The sequence below is a fragment of the Bufo bufo genome, chromosome 9, assembly GCF_905171765.1.
Source record: "Bufo bufo chromosome 9, aBufBuf1.1, whole genome shotgun sequence".
NCBI classification, from domain to species: domain Eukaryota; kingdom Metazoa; phylum Chordata; class Amphibia; order Anura; family Bufonidae; genus Bufo; species Bufo bufo.
This window is the reverse complement of record NC_053397.1, coordinates 187,194,273-187,215,244: the sequence shown is the minus strand read 5'-3', so window position 1 is coordinate 187,215,244 and position 20,972 is coordinate 187,194,273. Positions and strand designations below refer to the sequence as shown.

Sequence of the window (20,972 nt, the reverse complement as noted above, 5' to 3'; positions counted from 1 at the left end):
GGAAGAATGTACACAGGGTGATAGCCAGAACACCCTCAGTTGGTCTTATCAGTGCAAATTGGATGATGATGATGAGGAGGAGTAGGAGCAGGAGACGGTTGCCTCCGCTACAGAGGGCAGTACCCATGGATGTTTTATTCCATCTGTTCCGCGTGGATGGTTAGAAAAGGATGAAGAGGATGAGGAGGTTGAGAGTCACCCTCCTGATGAGGACAGCAAAGTCTTGTCTGTTGGGACTTTATGTTAGGCTGCCATGACCCTCGCGTTGTACGCATTTTAGCCAACATCGATTACTGGTTGTTCACCATTCTCGACCCCCTCTACAAAGAGAACTCATCTCTCATTCCTGTGGTGGAGAGAACGAGCAAAATGGTGCAATACCAAAAGGTCCTTGTGGAAAAGTTGCTCAAAAAATTTCCAGCTGACAACGCTGAGTGCAGAATACGTAGTTCATTGGCCACCCGAGGAGGGGAGACGAGGGGAACACACAGCAGTTCCAACAGACGCAGGGCAACACTCTACAAGGCCTGGGACAGTTTTATGACAACCCGCCAGCACCTTCAACCTGATGCGTGTCACAAGGAGGGAAAATTTTTGGGGGATCCCTGTGTGCCTTTCAACTATTGAGTGTAAAAGCTGGACACGTGTCACGAACTGGCACTCTACGCTTTGGAGGCCAGCGTTTTGTCAGAGCTTGTATTTAGTGCTGCTGTGGGCATAATAACTGATAAGCGCATCCGCCTGTCAACTGAAAATGCTGACAGGTTGACTCTTATGAAAAGGAACAAGGCCTGGATTGCCCCTAGCGGCTGAATATAAAGGCACTCTAAATGTGGATTTTATGGTGTATTGAATACACTGTATTCCCATGCACCCCTTCCACCACAAATAATGGTATATGGTTCAATCTCCCTTTTCTCGTCCTCCTCCTCCATCATATCAATATGCTTATTAGGCTGCCCTCACTCCTAATGTCTTAGAGGGTCAGCTCAGCAGCAGGCCCTCACCCATAATGTTTTAGAGGGTCACCAGCAGGCCCTCAACCATAATGTTTTAGAGGGTCAGCTCAGCAGCAGACCCTCACCCCTAAATTTTTTGATGGTCAGCTTGGCAGCAGGCTGTCACCGTATAATTAGAGCTGTTACTAAGCCCGAAAACAGGGATAGGGAGAAGGTCACCTCCTACAGCCGCCCTAATCCTGACCCTGATCTCCTGACCGTATGAGTGCCCCCTAAAGGTGGGAGGGCTCTTACACTCGAACCTAGATCCTACTGACCCTAACGGTCCCTAGCATAGAGGTCAGGAATAGGAGACAACCGGTTCCTAAAGGAAACAGACAAACTGGAGTCTCCAGCGGCCTAGTAACAGAAGGGAACGTCAGGTAAGCAACTGAACGTCAGGTAAGCACCTGGAGAAACAACCGCACACCAGAACATCAAACACTTACCTGCCTCTGCAAAGATGGAAAAACACCACCAAAACAACCTGGACCCCCATGCGGACACCGATGCAAGGTGGCTCCAGGCAAGGCTGCTAATATCTTTTAGGTTCACCCCTCCGGGAAACCAATGGGACCCCCTTTCGGAGGTAACAACAGACAGGAGAAAATATCAATCATCCATGCAGATCACAACACCAAACCAACCAGACATGAAACACCAGACATGACATAAACAACTAAACCCCAACATAAACCATACCAAACAACATAACAGGTGAGGAGGGGAAAGGAGACTAGGGGAGACAAACGATGTACAACTAGGATGCCCTCACAGAGGAAAGATGACACATCCAGAAAGGAGCAGAGCTCCTACACATATACAGGCAAATAACCATCTGACCTTCAGGTTCACAACACTGCATAAGAAGAGCCAGAGGCCACACCCAGCTCCACCAAGCACACATCTTAACCCCGAACACACCAGGATGGGAAGGGACACACAACTTAAATCAAAACATACAAAACAACATGTTGCCACCAGCAACAAGCATGCACGGCAAAAGTGTCATGGTCCACTAAACCAGACCATGACACAGCCGTGACACAGGCCCTCGCCCACAAAATTTTAAAGATGGTCAGCTCGGCAACAGGCCCTTGCCCACAAAATGTTTTAGATGGTCAGCTCAGCAGCATGCCCTCGTCCACAAAATTTTTTAGATGGTCAGCTCGGCAGCAGGCCCTAGCCCACAAAATTTTTTAGATTGTCAGCTCGGCAGCAGGCCCTAGCCCACAAAATTTTAGATATGGTCAGCTCGGCAGCAGGCCCTTGCCCACAAAATTTTTTAGATGGTCAGCTCGGCAGCAGGTCCTCGCCCACAAATTTTTTTAGATGGTCAGCTCGGCAGCAGGCCCTCACCCCAATGCTTTAGAGGGTCATTAGCAGGCCCTTGCTCCTATTGTTTTTGAGGGTCACCAGCAGGCCATCAATCATAATTATTCAAGGGTGTGTATAATGCCCTCCTTTAAGTGTAATAAAGGGTGTATTGGAGTGCCTGTTCCTTTTAATTTTTGGCAGCCCTTTCTCTTAGTGCATATGAGTGTAGGAGTCCCACTACCTGAACAATTGTACCACAATGTGAATGAGGCCCTCCTTTATGTGATATACAGGTTGTATCGGAGTGCCTCTTCCTTGTAATTTTTGGCAGCACTTGCACTTTATATACAAGTAAATATACAGGAAAGAATGTTTCCTAACAATTTTTCCTCTAAAACCGATTTTATCTTTGGTTTAGTGCGTATTATCGTCAGTCTGTAAAAGTGGCGTACTACTCGGACAACATTGTTCCCAGCAGGGACCTTGGAGTCCAAGATGCATCCAAACATCCTCCCCATGCTGTTCTCGAACCATTTCAGTGGTCTTTTCATCAATTTCTGACCTTTTACTATGAACCAGACACCGTCCCCTCTTCAGAGCAGGGGGTGCCTGGTTTAATGCTCGGGTTCTCCCATTGACTTCCATTGACTTCCCGAGGTGTTCTACTTGAGCACCTGAGCACTTTGGTGCTCGAACAACACTATTACCTTCCTTTCTTGCAGCAACTCCCAGACTGCAGCAGGTGACAAAGTATGGCTATAGTGATCTAAGTAAGATCACCGCAACTGAACTAAACTGGTGCAAGAATGCTGAGGCCAGTGATTGATTGGCTGTAGTATTTTATGGAACATCACTGCTGCAACTAAACAATGTAGCATGAAGGGAAGGGCAGATTTTTTTGTACTATTTTAACCACCCCCACCATATTTGGTAATTCTCGGACAGGCCTTTAAACTCTAATCATAAGCCAATGACATTTCTAAAGATAGCCATATGCATTAGATAACAGTTGGTCAACCAATTTTGGCAGCATGATCGTGTCATGGTCAGGGTAAAGAAGAGTGTCTGGCTGATGGTTACCTAATGTGCCATATCTAGACTGGTTTAACATACACAAATTTTCTGACCAATCTGGTCCAAAAAAAAAAAAAAATATGAGAAGGTTTTCCTTTAGAGGAGCTTTACAGGAGTGCGTTCCTGTATTGTATGGTTGCCTAGGCAACTGGCGCAGTTGCACTTACTCTTAAAATCTGTTCATTCCTGACAATATATATCTGTATGTAAACACAGCCATCAATGTAAACCTCTGTCTGGTTCTGTTACAAAGAACAGCCAGCCTGTTTTACATCAAGCTTTTGCAACATTTCCAAGGAGCCTTCAAAGATTTTAGTCACAGATACATAATTACTTACTGATAAATTTTCATTTAACCACTTATTCAGGGTTCTTGGCTGGGATTGATATTTTAGATATTGGGGATTTACTAATCAAAATGTGCCAGAATTCGGCACAATTTTCACCAAAATTGCATAAATGAATAGTACAAGTGAGTATAAGAAACTTTACAATATATCTTATCAGAGAAAAATGCAGCTGAGAATTAGGGATGCAGTCTACAAAGGAGAAAACTGCTAAAGATGCTTAATACAAGTCATATAATGGTTAGATATAGTGTTATAACTCACATATACTCATATGGCAGCTTATTCTAAAAGTAATCGGAAAGTTTAGGTATGCTTTAAACCCTTTCCCTGCCAATGAGCTCATATATCCTTGCAGGGTGGTACTTAAGTAACCAAGGACGTATCTCATAGATCCTTGCTATTGATGACAGATGACCGGTTACCAGGCTGTATGGCAGATAGAGATACCAGAGATGGCTTCTTTAAGCTTTAAAAGAAGAGTAGGATTGCAGCACTGGCCCGATACATCACCGATCCCAGTCAAACTGGTCCCAGTCCGGTCTGCATATACATGCATTGCTGACTACCGACCCAATTTCTAAGGGCTAGAGGAGCTAGTGATGCAATCATGGTCTTATTTCAAAGACTGACACCTTTTAAACAAGACCAGGCTTACATCTGTAGCTGCTACACAGCCCAAGATATTCCTTAATAAAGCAGCCCTCTTCCACTTTCAGAAGGCTAAGATGTCAGCCAACCTGGAAAAGTAGAGGAGGGCCAGTGGGGGAGTGCTGACAGTCTGAAGCTGGTTAGAACAGAAAAAGAGCGTTCTCTGTCCCTGTCTAACTGTACATGTTCCCAGGAGAAGGATAACATGGATTTCTGTTCATGTTATCAAGTCCCCCTTCCCCCATCAATCAGAGAGCACACTTGCTGTCCGATTGTCACATATGGAGGATCTTTTTTCCATAAAAGGAGTGAGAAGATGAATGCTTGCTCATTAAATTACCCCTAACGAGGCCATGCCTAATTTATTGATGCTGCAGCTCAGACGTTTACCAGCATCCAGATCACGGTGCCAAATAGGTTGCAGCAACCACACCACAAACACACAAACATCAATAAAGTTTTAACTGTCCCTGTCATGCCCATAACCATAACCAAGTAAGGGTGGGTTGGTATTTGCGTTATGGAATTTTGTTATAGGCTTCCGTTATAACAGAGTTAAAACGGAATGTAATGGAATGTTAGGATTAAATGCAAAACGAAAGCCTTTAAAGGGAACCTGTCACCAGTTGTATGGTGTCCTAACTAAGGGCAACATAAATAAGTGACTGATTCTCTTAGCAAAATGTTGGGTCACTTTCTTTAATTGACCCAGTCAATCTGCCAGCATCTTGTATTGAAAAGCTCCAGCTCATAATGATGAGTCCTGAATATTCATGAGCTCCTGACTCTTCCCGCCTACCTGCTGCTGATTGACAGTTTTTTTCCATATGAATCAGCAGCAGGTGGGCAGGGGAGTGGCTATAGCTCTGAATTTAAAAAAACGCTGGACTCACTGACATCACACTGGACTCAAATCAGCTCATTAGCATGCGGCATGTGGCATCTTTGTGTGTACATTATGAGGTAACCATCTGTCACACCACTAAGTGAATACATGTAAGGCACTTTTTAGTAGTTAATGATTGTATATAATTAGTTAGATTATAATCAAATATCCACATGACAGGTTCCCTTTAATAGGCATTCCGTTCGATTCATCCTAATACATGTCTATGTGGACAAATAAGAATTTTATTTGGTTCCATTATCCATGACGGAAAAATAGTCCTGTCGAAAGGACCCCTGTAATGGAATTCCATAACGCAAATGTGAACCCACCCTAAATTTGCTGCAGAAGTCTGGTGCAAAGTAAGCCACCTTACAGATGGTAAACTTAGATCTAAACATCCACCAGATCTATCCACTGTCAGCCACTGTGTTAGGCCTAGTTCACACGAACATATGGCTTTTATAGTTTTTTGCCGTCCGTTTTTCACGGATCCGTTGTTCCGTTTTCGAGTTCCGTTGTGTTTCCGTTTCCGTTCTGTTTTTCCGTATGGCATATACAGTATACAGTAATTACATAGAAAAAATTGGGCTGGGCATAACATTTTCAATAGATGGTTCCGCAAAAACGGAACGGATACGGAAGACATACGGATGCATTTCTGCATGTGTTCCATTTTTTTTGCAGACCCATTGACTTGAATGGAGCCACGGAATGTCATTTTCGGGCAATAATAGGACATGTTCTATCTTTCAACGGAAATACGGAAACGGAATGCTTACGGAACACATTCCATTTTTAATGCGGAACCATTGAAATGAATGGTTCCGTATACGGACCGTATACGGAACGCAAAAAAACGGCCCGTACACTCGCAAAAAAAAAAACGATCGTGTGAACTAGGCCTTAATCTGATGAATTTTATCTAAATCATAGACGTTCCTGGTAAATCTGCCCCAGAGTCTTGAAAGAGAAACCCTGACCCTTATTTTTATTTTTCATGTCCGCTGCCAAGATGTCTGGCATGGAGTCTAATAAATAAGCGCATGAATTGTGAGCACTTACACCAGTCAATATATCTTCTACAGCCAAGTCATGAGGAGCCCAGACAGTCTGGTGACCTCTGCTCTGGGAAATATCTCAGCAACACAACATAAGCCTATAGCTAGACCTGCTATGTAGCGCAGGAAAGACATCACTTACAGCTCCGTGCCAAATTTTTAGACGAAGGAAAGCTCCAGGAGTTGATTAACCATGCATTTCCTATAACCAGCATCCATTGTGTTCGTAAGCACTTTAAGAATGGCGGGCTGGAATTAGGCAGTGATTACAGTTCTTTGTTTTAGATGGAGACTGAAAGCAATTCCACACGATTTTTTTTATTACTTTTTTTTTTGCCTTAATTTAGCTTGTTGTTGTTGTTAACTGTACTTGAGGACATAAAGATCCCCAGTGTGTGGAGCGCAATTAGTTATGTTCAGTATTGGTGCCTTAAAACTCAAGCGGAAAGTAAAGGCATTTAGTAAACAGCGCATCTATAAATGGCTAAGTAAAATATTTCTCGCACTTCTTCCACCTACGGCAAAATATTTGCATCTTCAGCCTGTTCAATGTTAATGCGCGATGATCTGGTTTTGCTTATTTCCCTTGTTAAAATGCCTAAATTGATATATATATATATATAAAAAAAAGGGCTTCTCAGCTAAAAGAGCGACACAAGAAATAGCTGCCTGCAGTAATGTTCCCTCTATGTTTCTTCATGCGAAATATCATAAAGATAGAAGTATTAAAGAATGTTCTGGTATTATTATATCTAGCAACAGATTTTACAGGATCTGTCACAGATAAACACGTATAAGAAATAACCGCATTTGTGCATCTATGACATGGGATCAGTAGCTCCTGTTGCATATTCCGCCCTTTTATTTGATATATGGTAGCTATGACACCACTATATGGGGGTTGATTATGTTTTTGCCACTTCACGGATGCGGACCCATTCACTTGAGGCACGTAATCCCCTGGAAGCACTACGTAGGGTTTCTCGCTGTGCCTCCGCACCGCAAAAAAAAATAGAACATGATTACGGATCTATTCAAGTTGAATGGGTCTGGATCCATAGCGGCAGCCGCACGGATACTGCCCATGCATTGGGGACCGCAAATTGCGGTCCCCAATGTATGGAACTGCCGAGCAACAGCCGTGTGCATGAGGCCTTAAACCTATAAAAAATATTCAAAGCTCATTACTCTCGACCAGGGCTGGCAGGCTCAGCGGAGGCAGGACCTCACTGGTCAAAGTCATATTAATGTTAGTATTATTTAAAGGGAACCTGTCACATTAAACATGGTGCCTGATCTGCAGGTAGCATGCTATAGAGCAGGAGGAGCTGAGCAGACTGATACATAGGTTTATGAGAAAGGATTCAGTAGAACTCATTTTATTCATGTGGGCAGCATGGTGGTTCAATGGCAAGTACTGGTGCCTAGCAGGGTTGGGGTCCTAGGTTCGAATCTGACCAAGGGCAATATCTGCATGGAGTTTGTATGAAGTTTCAAAAGAAAAAGTTCATAAGGCTGGGACCCGAGGCTGTGGACAGGGTGGAGCGGGGTTATGGCACACTATTTAATAAGCAAGCAGCAGGCACAATTCAAGGGGGTGGGGGAGGGGGATATAGCACACACAGTTCATGGAAGTGTCTGTGGATGGAGAATATGGCACACCTCATAATAAACAAGCAGCAGGCACAGTTTATGGGGGTCTGGGTTACAACACACTGCTATATGCCCAGTTCATGGGGGGTATGGTACAGTATATAATAGATAACAGGCACAGTTCATAGAGGGTATGCCACACTATATAATACAGAGCATGGACAGTTCAGGGGGGTATGAGACAAAATATAAAAACCAGTGGGCACATTTCATGGGGAGATATATGCAGCAGCAGGCACAGTTCATGGGGGTGTGGGTTACGACACACTATATATTCCATAGCAGGCGCAGGTCATGGGGGTATGGTACAGTATATAATACATAACAGGCACAGTTTATAGAGGGTATGACACGCTATATAATATGAAGCAGCAAGGACAGTTTAGGGGGTATGCCACACAATACAATAAGCAGCAGGCACAGTTCATGGGGACGTATGACAAACTATATAATATTGCAGCAGCGGGCACAGTTCATGGGTCCAGAAGTGGATAGTGGGAGGAACCACAGGGATAGGTAGTGGGAGGCATCAGGGATGGGGCCCCAATTCAAATTCTAGCTATAGGGCCCAATATATATGTGCACAGCTAAGCTCCTATTGCTCTATAACAGTGATGGTGAACCTTTTAGAGACCGAGTGCCCAAACTGCAACCAAATACCCACTTATTTATCGCAAAGTGCCAACACGGCAATTTAACCTGAATACCAATATAGTATATCTTCCATGTAATTTATCATTTAGCTATAATAGCTTAATAGCCTACATTCAGTGCCCTGCCTGTGCTGTTCATAGTGCGTCCTGTGCTGATGAATGGCAGGAAAAGTCTAAAGCATATTGGTACGCCATAGACTTTTTCCAAGGCGCGGGTGCCCACAGAGAGGGCTCTGAGTGCCGCCTCTGGCACCCGTGCCATAGGTTCGCCATCACTGCTCTATAACATGCTGCCTGCCGTTTAGACACTATGCTTGATGTGACAGGTTCCCAAAGTTTAGATTTTTCCGATATACTTTTCGTATCAATTCATTACAGCTTTTAGGGTCCCTACTTGCAGTCATAGGATGAAAGTCACTCCTGGTCATGTGATGAACAACAGAAAAGATCTGACACTAAAAAGCTTGACACTTTACTCTTGTTTCATTGTTATGACATTTTGCATTGTAATAAGTATTCATACTTTTCTCAATTTAAGAAATGTACCTTGCAAAAAGCTTTAATAAACAAATAATTTACTCAAGAATAAACTTCTGACCTTCATTCCCTTATGGACCTTTTTTTAACCAGCTGACTTGCCATCTTGAAAAACGTAGGGTATGAGCATTCTGTGGATGCAGCAGCTGCTGCTATTGTGTGACGCTGCTCATGTGATGGACTCGCAGGTGCTCTGCAGGTCTGTGTGATTATCACATGGCCAAGACAGAATCTCACCCTCTGACAGTATACAATGAAATATTCTATTGGATGACTGCAATCAGAGATATTAAGTATTGCAAGAAATTATATCAAATATTTCCATAACCTTAGGCCTCCTGCACACGACCGTATGGCTTTTTTCAGTGTTTTGCGGTCCGTTTTTCACGGATCCGTTGTTCCGTTTTTTGTTTCCGTTCTGTTCTCGTTTCTGTTCCGTTTTTCCGTATGGCATATACAGTATGCAGTAATTACATGGATAAAATTGGGCTGGGCATAACATTTTCAATAGATGGGTCCGCAAAAAATGGAACGGAAACGGAAGACATACGGATGCATTTCCGTATGTGTTCAGTTTTTTTGCGGACCCATTGACTTGAATGGAGCCACGGAACGTGATTTGCGGGCAATAATAGGACATGTTCTATCTTTAAACGGAACGGAAAAACGGAAATACGGAAACGGAATGCATACGGAGTACATTCCGTTTTTTTTGCGGAACCATTGAAATGAAACGCAAGAAACGTCCAGTAAACGGGGAAAAAAAACTGTCGCGTGCGGGAGGCCTTATATAAATAAGAAAGCAGATGGCTTTTCCTCAATTATTCTTAGCCTGGGGGTCATTTACTAAAGACCAGCATTTTACATACAAGTCTTATTAAACACCCTGCTGGTGGAAGACCCGCCCAATTTATTAAAGGGGTTCTCTCACTTCAGTAAGTGTCATTTATCATGTAGAGAAAGTTAATACAAGCCACTTACTAATATATTGTTATTATCCATATTGCTTCCTTTGCTGGCTTGATTCATTTTTCTATCACATTATCCACTGCTCGTTTCCATGGTTACAGACCTCCCTGCAATCCATCAGCGGTGGCCCTGCTTGTACAATATAGGAAAAAGCACTAGCCTATGTGCACTCCCACGGTCCCGGCCACCAGAGAGGCTGGTGCTTTTTCATATAATGTGCAAGCACAACCACCACTGATGGATTGCAGGGTGGTCTGTAACCATGGAAACGAGCAGTTTGTAATGTGATAGAAAAATGAATCCAGCCAGCAAAGGAAGCAATATGGATAACAATACATTAGTAAGTGCCTTGTATTAACTTTCTCTACATGATAAATGCAACTTACTGAAGTGACGCAACCCCTTTAAGAAGTGCATGCCTCTTCATTGCTGTCCATACGCCAGACCTGATATCTAGGGAGCTGGAGTAGATTTCTGGTGTAATGTAATTTTCAGGTGTACATGTTGTTAAAGTGCATCTGTCAGCAGTTCTGTCCCTATGACACTGGCTGACCTGTTACATGTGCACTTGGCAGCTGAAGGCATCTGTGTTGGTCCCATGTTCATATGTGCCCGCATTACTGAGAACAATGATGTTTCAATACATGCAAATCTAGGAGCAACAGGGGCGTTGTCATTACACCTAGAGGTACTTTGATTGACAGGACCAGGCAGTGTAAATGTGATCACACCTGACCTGTCCTTGTCAATCAAAGTGGAGAGGACGCAGCAGTTGCAGAGAGAGCAGAGCCTCTAGGTGTAATGGTAACGCCCCCGTTGCTCCTAGAGGCTCGTTTGCATATAATAAAACTTCATTTTTGTCAGCAATGCGGACACATATGAACATGGGACCAACACAGATGTCTTCAGCTGCCAAGCGCACATGTAACAGGTCAGCCAGTGTCATAGGGACAAATCTGCTTTAAAGGGAGCCTGTCACCACAACAAGCCCTAGGAAGCACAGCACTACATAAAGAGTACTGCTGACCCCGACTGCAGATCCCTAAATCACAAGTACACACTTATCCACGTTCTTTCATTGTGCAATTGCAAACTGGCACTGGCCTACAGTAGGAGGACTCACGAGTATGCACATATAATGCAGAGGACTTCAGGATGAGTCCTCTCAATGTGTCCTAGTGCTGGGGTTTGTGAACACAGAGTTTGGGAAAGGGGATGAGTCAGGGGCAGCTGCACTATTCATGTAGTACTGCACCTTACAGGGTTCAGGGGAGATGACAGATTCCTTTTAAATAAGTCAAACCACAGAGGTCGCACCCAAGTCCTGCCCACTTTTTGAAAAAGAGATGAGGGTCTAAAAAAAAAAAAAAAAAAAAATCGCAAATTTTGTCACAAACTGTCGGAGCTGAAATAAATGACCACCAACATTTGCCATTTATATGTAATAGTTCTATTTCCCATCACTACATGTGTATAGCAGGATCTTGATTAAATATACCTACTATAAGGTACATATCTAGGGCTGAAGGTTTCTGCATAGATAAGGCACATCTGTGCAATATTAAAGGGGGTTTCTGGTTAAAAAAAACCACACCAGTATTGACTCTAACTGCATTATATAAATCAGATGAACTTCTAAGTGCATTTTGACTCCTGCAGTGTATTTGTGATCTGTGACCCGCACCCTACGTTTACACCCCACTGCAGGACTCACGGGGCAGTGGCAACAGGTCTCTGCTTCTCAGGCTACTTTCACACTAGCGTTCGGGTGTCCGCTCGTGCGCACCGTTTGAAGGGGCTCACGAGCGGCCCCGAACGCATCCGTCTGGCCCCAATGCATTCTCAGTGGAGGCGGATCCACTGAGAATGCATCTGCCTGCCAGCGTTCAGCCTCCGCTCCGCTCAGTGAGCGGACACCTGAACGCTGCTTGCAGCGTTCGGGTGTCCGCCTGGCCGTGCGGAGGTGAGCGGATCCGTCCAGACTCATAATGGAAGTCAATGGGGACGGATCCGCTTGAAGATGACACCATATGGCTCAATCTTCAAGCGGATCCGTTCCCCATTGACTTTCAATGTAAAGTCTGAACGGATCCGCTCAGACAACTTTCACACTTAGAAAATTTTCTAAGTTTTAATGCAGATGCATCCGTTCTGAACGGATGCGAACGCCTGCATTATCGGAGCGGATCCGTCTGATGAAACATCAGACGGATCCGCTCCTACCGCTAGTTTGAAAGTAGCCTCAGTCTGTTCCCAGCTGGAACATTGCAGATCCAAACAGGGTTGGCAGCCGCATTAGGCCTAGTTCACACGACCGTATGGCTTTTATTGTTTTTTGCGGTCCATTTTTCACGGATCCGTTGTTCCGTTTTTGAGTTCCGTTGTGTTTCCGTTTCCTTTCCGTTTTTCCGTTCCATTTTTCCGTATGCCATGTACAGTATACAGTAATTACATAGAAAAAATTGGGCTGGCCATAACATTTTCAATAGTTGGTTCAGAAAAAACGGAACGGAAACGGAAGACATACGGATGCACTTCCGTATGTGTTCAGTTTTTTTTGCGGACCCATTGACTTGAATGGAGCCATGACCCGTGATTTACGGCCAAATATAGGACAAGCTCTATCTTTCAACGGAACGGAAAAAAGGAAATACGGAAACAAAATGCATACGGAACACATTCAGTTTTTTTTGCGGAACCATTGAAATGAATGGATCCGTATACGGACCGTATACGGAACACAAAAAAACGGCCCGTACACTCGCACAAAAAACGTTCGTGTGAACTAGGCCTTAGTATTTACTTCAGTGCAGTGAATACTAATGAAACTGTGCTGGATATGAGGGGCCCTCTAAAGAAATGTATTTAGCAGGTCTTTGTCAGGATTTGAACCCCAAACCATCTGTATGGCAGGCAGAAGTTACCATTACACTACAGACCTGCTCCATTGGGAAGGTGGACATTTCTGTGCTTAAAAAGCTATTTTCTGCACAGGCATAACACTAAATAAGCAGTACGGTATATTACTGAGATAAAAGAGGGAAAAATTTGCCATTTACCAATCACCGTAAATCATATGTTCACTATATTGTACAGTTTATTATGATTAGAGGGATACCAAATACTGTTTTGTGATATTTCATACTAAGTATGTTACAAAACCTTTAATAGTTTTTGCTATTTTTTTTGTAACTGCAGAAAATTTTAACTTTTACCCAAAAAGCTCAATGTTAACTTTTACTATAAAAATCATAGAAAAGATCTATAGAAAAGCTGAGCTGTAAAGATCGGATTTCTTAAGCGTTATAGTATTACAGTTTTTTTTTTTTATTATAATTATTTGGCTTTTCTGACTTTTTAATCTCAGTATAGGTTAGCTGTTGGAGGAGACCGCGGTGCTCTCTGGTACTGCGCCATACATTGTATAGTGGCTGTGCATGGTATTACTTGAATGGGGCTGAGATAAACGAAGGCCACGTGACCAATTACCGTGATGTCACTGGCCTCACAGGAGCACCATAGCCTTCTCAAACAGCTGATCAGATCAGATGATAGGTTATCAGTAAAAAAAAAAGTTGGAAAACCCCATTAACAATAACAAAACAGTATTTGGTATCCCTGTAATCATAATAACCCGTACAATATAGCGAACATACACGGTCAAGTCACATTATTATGACCCCTTCCTACTTTCGACATCGGCAGCCAGTAGCTCCTAAAGGAAGTCATATGTTGTGAGCTGACTTGGTAGGTATATAAGGTGTGCGATAGGCTGTCTGCACACATATCCCTCGTTGCTGCCATGGGTAAAAGAGGCATTGCAAAAAGGGATATTGGCTTTCAGGCCAAGGGTGGCAGTATTTCTGTAAATACTCAGTTTGTGAACCGAGGGAAAAGTGCATCATGAGTGAATAAATGGTATCACTGCGAATAAGCAATGTGGAAACTGTGGAGCACCATTTGCCATTGATGTGAGAGGTGAACATTGGCTACGAAGGTGTGTGAGAATGGACCAACGCGCTATAGTGGAGCAGCTCGCTGCCAAAATGAAACCGGTGGGCTACCAGACATCTTTCTAAAACAACAATTCAGCAAAACCTACTGCGTATAGGGCTCCGCATCAGACGGGTGGTCACTGCACCTCTGCTACTGAAGTTGCATTGGCAGAAAAAGCTTCACTATCAGAATTGGACCTTTGCTGACGGACAAAGGGTGACCTTCAACAATGAGTCATGTTTTTGGATTCATCAAACAGATAGACACTAGCATTTCAGAATATCAGAGAATATCAGAGAACATAAACCCTGCAACCATTGCTGAAAGAATACAAGTTCGTGGTGGCAGCGATATGGTCTGGGGAATGTTTTCATTGCATTCTCTGGCATGTGAAAGGCAATCTCAACTGATTTGGGTATGAATCCATCCCTGCAGATCACATACACCCATACACAAACGTGCTGATTGTCTTCCCTGGGGTGGGTGGGATCTCCCAGGAGGAAAATGCGACAAGTCACATGGCTAGAAATATCTGACATTGGTTGGAAGAGCATGACCAAGACTTCCAAGTACTACCCTGGCCTTCTTATTCCCCAGACTTGAACCCAATTGAGCATCTGTGAGACCACCTCAATGATCGTGTTCTCTCTATGGATGCTCCGCCAGGCACCCTCCAGCAGCTGTAGGATGCTTTGCAGTCGGCATAGCTCCAGATATCTGTGACAACCTACCAGGATCTTACTGAGTCACTCCAAGCCCATAAGACTGTCTAGCTGCTGTTTGTGCTGCACATGGCTTTTACTCTGGATATTAGCTGCTGGTCATAATAATGTGACTCGACTGTGTATTATTTATGGTGATGAGTAAACAGTCTAAATAAAAATGGGGGTGGGGCACAAGGGTTGCCTATATGGTGCCCTGAAATTCCCAACGGCAGCCCTGGATTCAAGCCTGCTTGAAGCCCTGCTGAAAAAAACCAGGCCCTAAGACACAGCATCATTGCTGACATCACATCTACAGGGCAGGGTCCAGGAGAAGATGCAGAACACCGCCCTGTAAGGAAAGTTCATTGATGATGTGTCTACAGGGCAGAACTTTACAAGCCTTGTTATGCCTCAGATGTAGATGTGATGTCATCTGGATAGGGAACCAACACAGTGGAAAATGTCACATGACCATAGTGGAGTGCAGGAAAATGGAGCAATACAGATACACTATTAGTAAGTGATAGTGTTTCCTGTCAATTGATGCTGAAAATGGCAAAACCAGAATATCCCTTTAAGTAGACAATTACTAGTTATGGCAAAAGTCATCACCAGTGGGAGAGGGATCTGGTAATGGAAATAATCACTAGTTTTTCCTTAGGTGTCGCTGATCTGTAGGATAGTCATAGAGGAGAAGCCTCTGAAGAAAGGGTGACAAATATTTCACATATAACACTAGTTTAAAACCCCACAAGACATACATTTCCACATGACAAGCATTATTCTAAGGTCTCTTCTGCATTGCTCATTTCCATGTTATGGACAACCATTGCTCTACTGGACAAAATGACATCTAAAATGATATTTCCCATCTTTCTTATCCTTAAACACATATAAGCTTATTGATAAGCAAATCAAGTCATTGACTACATCACTCCAGGTGGCACAGAATTCAGATGTTTGTCACTTTCTTCCAATTGTCCATTGTCTTACAGATTAGTCCTACAATTGCCTATGAACCAGCATGGAGCCATTGGTTAAGTTACTGGTACACACACAGTTCTAGGTTCACCATCAGAACCCCTAAGGAGAGTGTTTTTGGATTTCTGACCTGCAATGTAACCCTTCCCCTCCACATACAGCATGATCCCCCTAACCCTGTCCATGGTGCTGAAGTCTGCCAGTGCTGCTTGAAGAATAAAGACACCCTTCTGAGCGCACAGCAGGTCTACTTTATATCTCTCTTTCCATTTACACCTGTTGGTGTAAGCAACAGGAACATTAGGAAAATATTGCAGACATTTTATGGATTATCTATTAAACTCAAACAGTTTGGAATATATGTGGTTAACTGATGATTCCAGAATGATCATTTACTGGCCATATTGGTTGTAGATTGTCTGTAGATTCTTTTTGCCTTGCTATGATTAATCCCTTCATTTATGGGACATCCAGGTGCCACAGAAATCAGGTTTTGGACCCTTCTCAGTTCACCACCAGAACCCCTATGGACAGTATTTCTGGACCTATGACCTGCAATGCAACCCTTCTCCTCCATAGGTACCTCTAACCCTGTCCATGGTCAGGCTGAAGTCGGCCGGTGCTGCTTGAAGCACAGGACACCACTCTGAGCGCACAGCGGGACAACTTAATGTTCCTCTTTCAATTTACACCTGTTGGCAAGCAAGGTTTCATCTGCATAGAGGACGATTTATAAAGCAGTTATTGCATTGGTATCACAGTGTTGATTTAGAGAAAGATCTCTGTGAACATTAATAATTAATCATTGCGATGAAAAGTGGGGGCTGGTAAAAAAAAAAAACGCACATCACCTCCTCCTCCTCAACTGCTACAGGAAAGCTAAGGGGCAGGTGAACTTCTACTCTACAACACTGAGGGGGAGGGGTGCCTGACTTTCCCAATTCATTGTCTGGCCAATAATACCATTCAACTGGACATTGCATATCTACCAAACCATGCCCTAAAAATGCATCAGACTGATCCACAAGGGCTCAATGCCAGGCTGTCCATATCCATGCACATATATTTTTCTTACCTGTAATGAATGCCTGCCAGCAAATATGAACTGGACATTAACTCGTACCTTCCCAGAGCATACAAATTCCACATTTCCATAGCATAGAGTAAAGGATATGGCCAGTCGATGAGCTTCTTAGCATATTTCCTTAAGATGTTGTCTTCTCCAAAGATGAACAACGACCTGTTCACTGTGAAGCAATTCTGCCGGACAGGAATGGGGTTATATAAAGCCATAGTCCTTGCTCTTTGGGCTTTGGATTGCTTGAAAGCTGCCTGGGTCCCCACTGGAGCAGCTGGGGAGCCTTGGAGAGTCTTGCTCCTTTCTGATCCTCCATCTCCGGACCCCAACCTCCCAGCCACAGCCTCTCCAAAACGAGCCATCCTGGAAGTTAAAAGAAAGAGAGCAGATGAAGCAGCATGATCCTTCCAGAGCAAGAGAAGGAGATCTGATCATGAAGGTGATGGTGATGATCAACAACCCATACAATACTCACTGCGTATGTGAGATGTGTCTATCTGTGAAGCCCCAGCCTTAGAAATCCAAGAAAATGTGTCCTACAGTCCACCACTGCTGGTACTACAGAGGAGAGTGGAGATCTAGTAACCCAACCAGCTCATCAATTAAGGAATAATCAGCAGCTAGAACCTATACATCACATACTGTACCAGCACTGCGCACACATCAAGAGCTGTGATTAGCATTTAGTTGGGAAGCAACACGACTCTATTCACATAAGGACACGTCCCAAAGCCCAGGGGGCAGGCAATGCTGGAGAAACAGATCTCATCATCAGTCACTTGTAGCTAAAACCAAATACACAAGTGCACCCCCACCAAAACCTCTTCAGGTACCCCAATCTACAAAGAGCATGTGGGGAAGGGGGGGTAGACAAGGTAGCACTGCAGAAGCCCAGAGGTCTGCTGCCAGAGATGTGAACTTCCTGACAATGAGCCTGTATTGCATTGTCAGTCACATGCAGGAAACAGAACACACCACAACCCCTGAGATGGAAGAGGAACCTTACATCAAATGCAGCCTTGGGTGGAGAAATCAGATGCAATGAGAACACTTTCAGATGGCCAAGGAAGCAAATCATGGAAGAAATGAAAAGCATAAAAAAGCATCAGTCAACCCAGGTGAACCTGTAAGGAGAACCACTGCAAAAAAGTGTCATGCACAAACCATGCGTACACTGTGGAGATGCTGTCTGGTTCCCTCTCTGTTGAGCTGAAGGTGGGTTGCTGGAAGAATTAAGATGTAGATGCTCTGGGAGCACACACAGCATTGTAAACACACACACACTTTCTCATGGAGACAGCACAGCACTTGCACATATACCCCACCCCTTTCCTTTTCATCTAGTGCTTCTTGCAGAATGTATCATGTAGTATTTTTACTCTTTCTCCCTCCCCTACTTATTTCACCTCTCTGCACTGTACATTATTGCTAGTAATTGTTAATCATTAGTGGATTCAAGATTCTGGAGAGAAAGGAATCAACAGTATAAATAGGAAGTGGCTCCTTGGGGCGCAGGACTGAAAGTTTAGAAAGTAAAAGTGACAATAAACACATGGGGAACTTTTCTCTAAGGAGTAATTGGTTGCACAAAGCCTAATGAATCACCTAGATCTTTGAATGCCTATACACCCCAGCACCAACTGTTTCACAAATAATTTCTAATCTTGGTATGATATGAAATCATTTGCCTTATACTGTAACAAGTCTCAGTGCAGGTTAATTAGATCTCAGATAATGGGCGACTATGCATCATAAATGTGTCAAACTAAATAAACGACTTAATTAAGATCCCTTACATTGTCATTCACATTCATACTGTAAGTATAGACATACTGATACTGGCAATCTGGACATTTCCACTTTTAGTTCATAAGATGTTATATAGAAATGTTATGTTTATTTTGTTTTTAGATTTATTTACTAATGTAATATGAATGTATCACCTACTGTATCTTTCCCACATTCCTTTGTGGATTGTAAACAGTGATGGCCAGTTCGCAGTGTTCGCCAGCGAACACATGCGGGCTGCCATCTTACCTCACAAGTCCGGCGATGCACAGGTAAGCCCTTGCCTGTGCCGCGAGCTGGTCTGAAACAAATGCGGTCACCGGAAGCAGGCAGTTCCGAGAAAAGCCGTCGGGGGCCTTCATCGGGCTGTTCTCGGAACTGCCTGCTCCCGGTGACCGCATTTGTTTCAGACCGGCTCCCGGCACAGGCACAGGTAAGGGCTTACCTGTGCATCGCCGGACTTGTGAGTTAATATGGCAGCCCACGTGTGTTCGCTGGTGAACAATGCGAACTGGCCATCACTGACTGTAAACCTTCTCGGGCAGGGTTCTCTCTACTTCTGCACCAGTTTGTAACTTATCTGATACATTCTTACTGCAATTGTTTCATATTATCTATGTATACCCCTTTTCTTATGTACATTGCCATGGAATGAATAGTGCTTTAAAGGGGTTTTGCCATCACATACAATGGGGGCATATCGCAGGGAAATTTCCCGGTGGGCCGACGCCCAGGGGGCCTCCTGAGCCCTCCTCATGGCCATCCAGTGGAAGTTGTTGGGGATGTATTTTGTGCTGCTGGCAGTATTTTTTTATGGACCATGGTATTTGGCTGGTGGGGTGGTATAATGTGCCACAATATGGTATTGGTGGCCCTACCTTCCATGAATTTGGACCCGACTACAAAATGGGGCCACTTTTAGTATTTATTCCAGGGCCTCTTTAACCACTTCCCGACCACCCATAGGATATAAACGTCCTATGGGCGGTTGTTTATCTCTAAATGGACGTTCAGAGATGGCAGCTGCACGCTAATCGTGCAGCTGCCGAGCGGGGGACCCGCTGTCAGTGACAGCAGGGCACCCCAGAGAGAAGGCAGGGACCGTTCCCAGGTGTCCCTGCCTTCTAGATCGTTGTATACACATCGCTCAATGAGCACTGTGTATACAGATCAGGAAGCACTGTGCCGGGAGAGTGCAGGAGCTGTCGGGTCTTCCTCGATCAGCCCTGCACTGAGGCTGTACAGCGCTGTATTCTGCTGTACAAGCCTCTCTGGGGGGTGTATATCCCCTGTAACTGGGGCTACTATGTCAGCCCCAGTTACAGCAGAAATCAATAGTGAAAAAAAAAAGTGAAGTTAAAGGGGTATTCCCATCATAATGATCACTGTTAAATCTGTGAATGATTTGACAGTGATCATTTTTGTAAATATATTTGATTAACCAATTCCCACCATTTAGGAGAAAATTCATCTCCTGGTTACGGCCACCGCACTTCTCTGGAATACTGGTGGCTACGCGTGCGCAAATGACTCCTTCTTTTCTCCTGGCCGGGCCGCTCGCTGTCCTGAACGCGCATGCCGCCGCACATGCGCCATGGTGACTTCTTCCTGGCCAGAATAGTACAGAGCCGCCAACGCGCACACCGCGCATTCAGTCCAGCGAGCGGCCCGGCCGGGAGAGGACTTCAATCAAGATGAAGCCCGCCCCCAGCCAGAATCCGGAAGTGAACGGAGCGCTGGCAGCAGGTAAGTTTGAAAATGCTAAGTGGGATAACCCCTTTAAATGTCCCCCGGAGGTCTTGTGGGGGACGCAAAGTGTAAAATAAAAAATACAAAAATGAAGTGTCTTATAAAAAAAAATTGAAAAAAAGTTTTATATGTAAAATAAAAAAAACCCAATTAAGTAATTAAATTTTTTTTTTTTAAAATATATAAAAAAATAAAAATAGACATATTTGGTATTGCCGCGTCCGTGACAGCTGGCTCTATAAATATATCACATGATCCACCCCGTCCAATAAACACCATAAAAAAAATTCAATAAAAACTGTGTCAAAAAAAGCCATTTTTGTCACCTTATATCACAAAAAGTGCAACACCAAGTGATCCAAAAGGTGTATGTCCCACCAAATGGTACCAATAAAACCGTCACCTAATCCTACAAATAATGAGCCCCTACATAAGAAAATCGCTCAAAAAATATATATATAGCTCTCAGAACATGGAGACATTAAAACATCATTTTTTGTTTCAAAAATGCTATTATTGTGTTAAAGTGA

General features: G+C 43.8%; 1 protein-coding gene across 1 annotated transcript in view; it reads right to left on the bottom strand.

Moving 5' to 3' along the window:
* The window catches only part of CACNA1E (calcium voltage-gated channel subunit alpha1 E), a 638,268-nt gene that overhangs the window by 390,023 nt on the left and 227,273 nt on the right, over positions 1–20,972 (bottom strand). Inside the window, exon 2 of the mRNA XM_040406914.1 lies at positions 17,002–17,268. Within this exon, the coding sequence (XP_040262848.1) occupies positions 17,002–17,268 (267 nt within the window). The remainder of the gene's footprint in view (positions 1–17,001; positions 17,269–20,972) is intronic.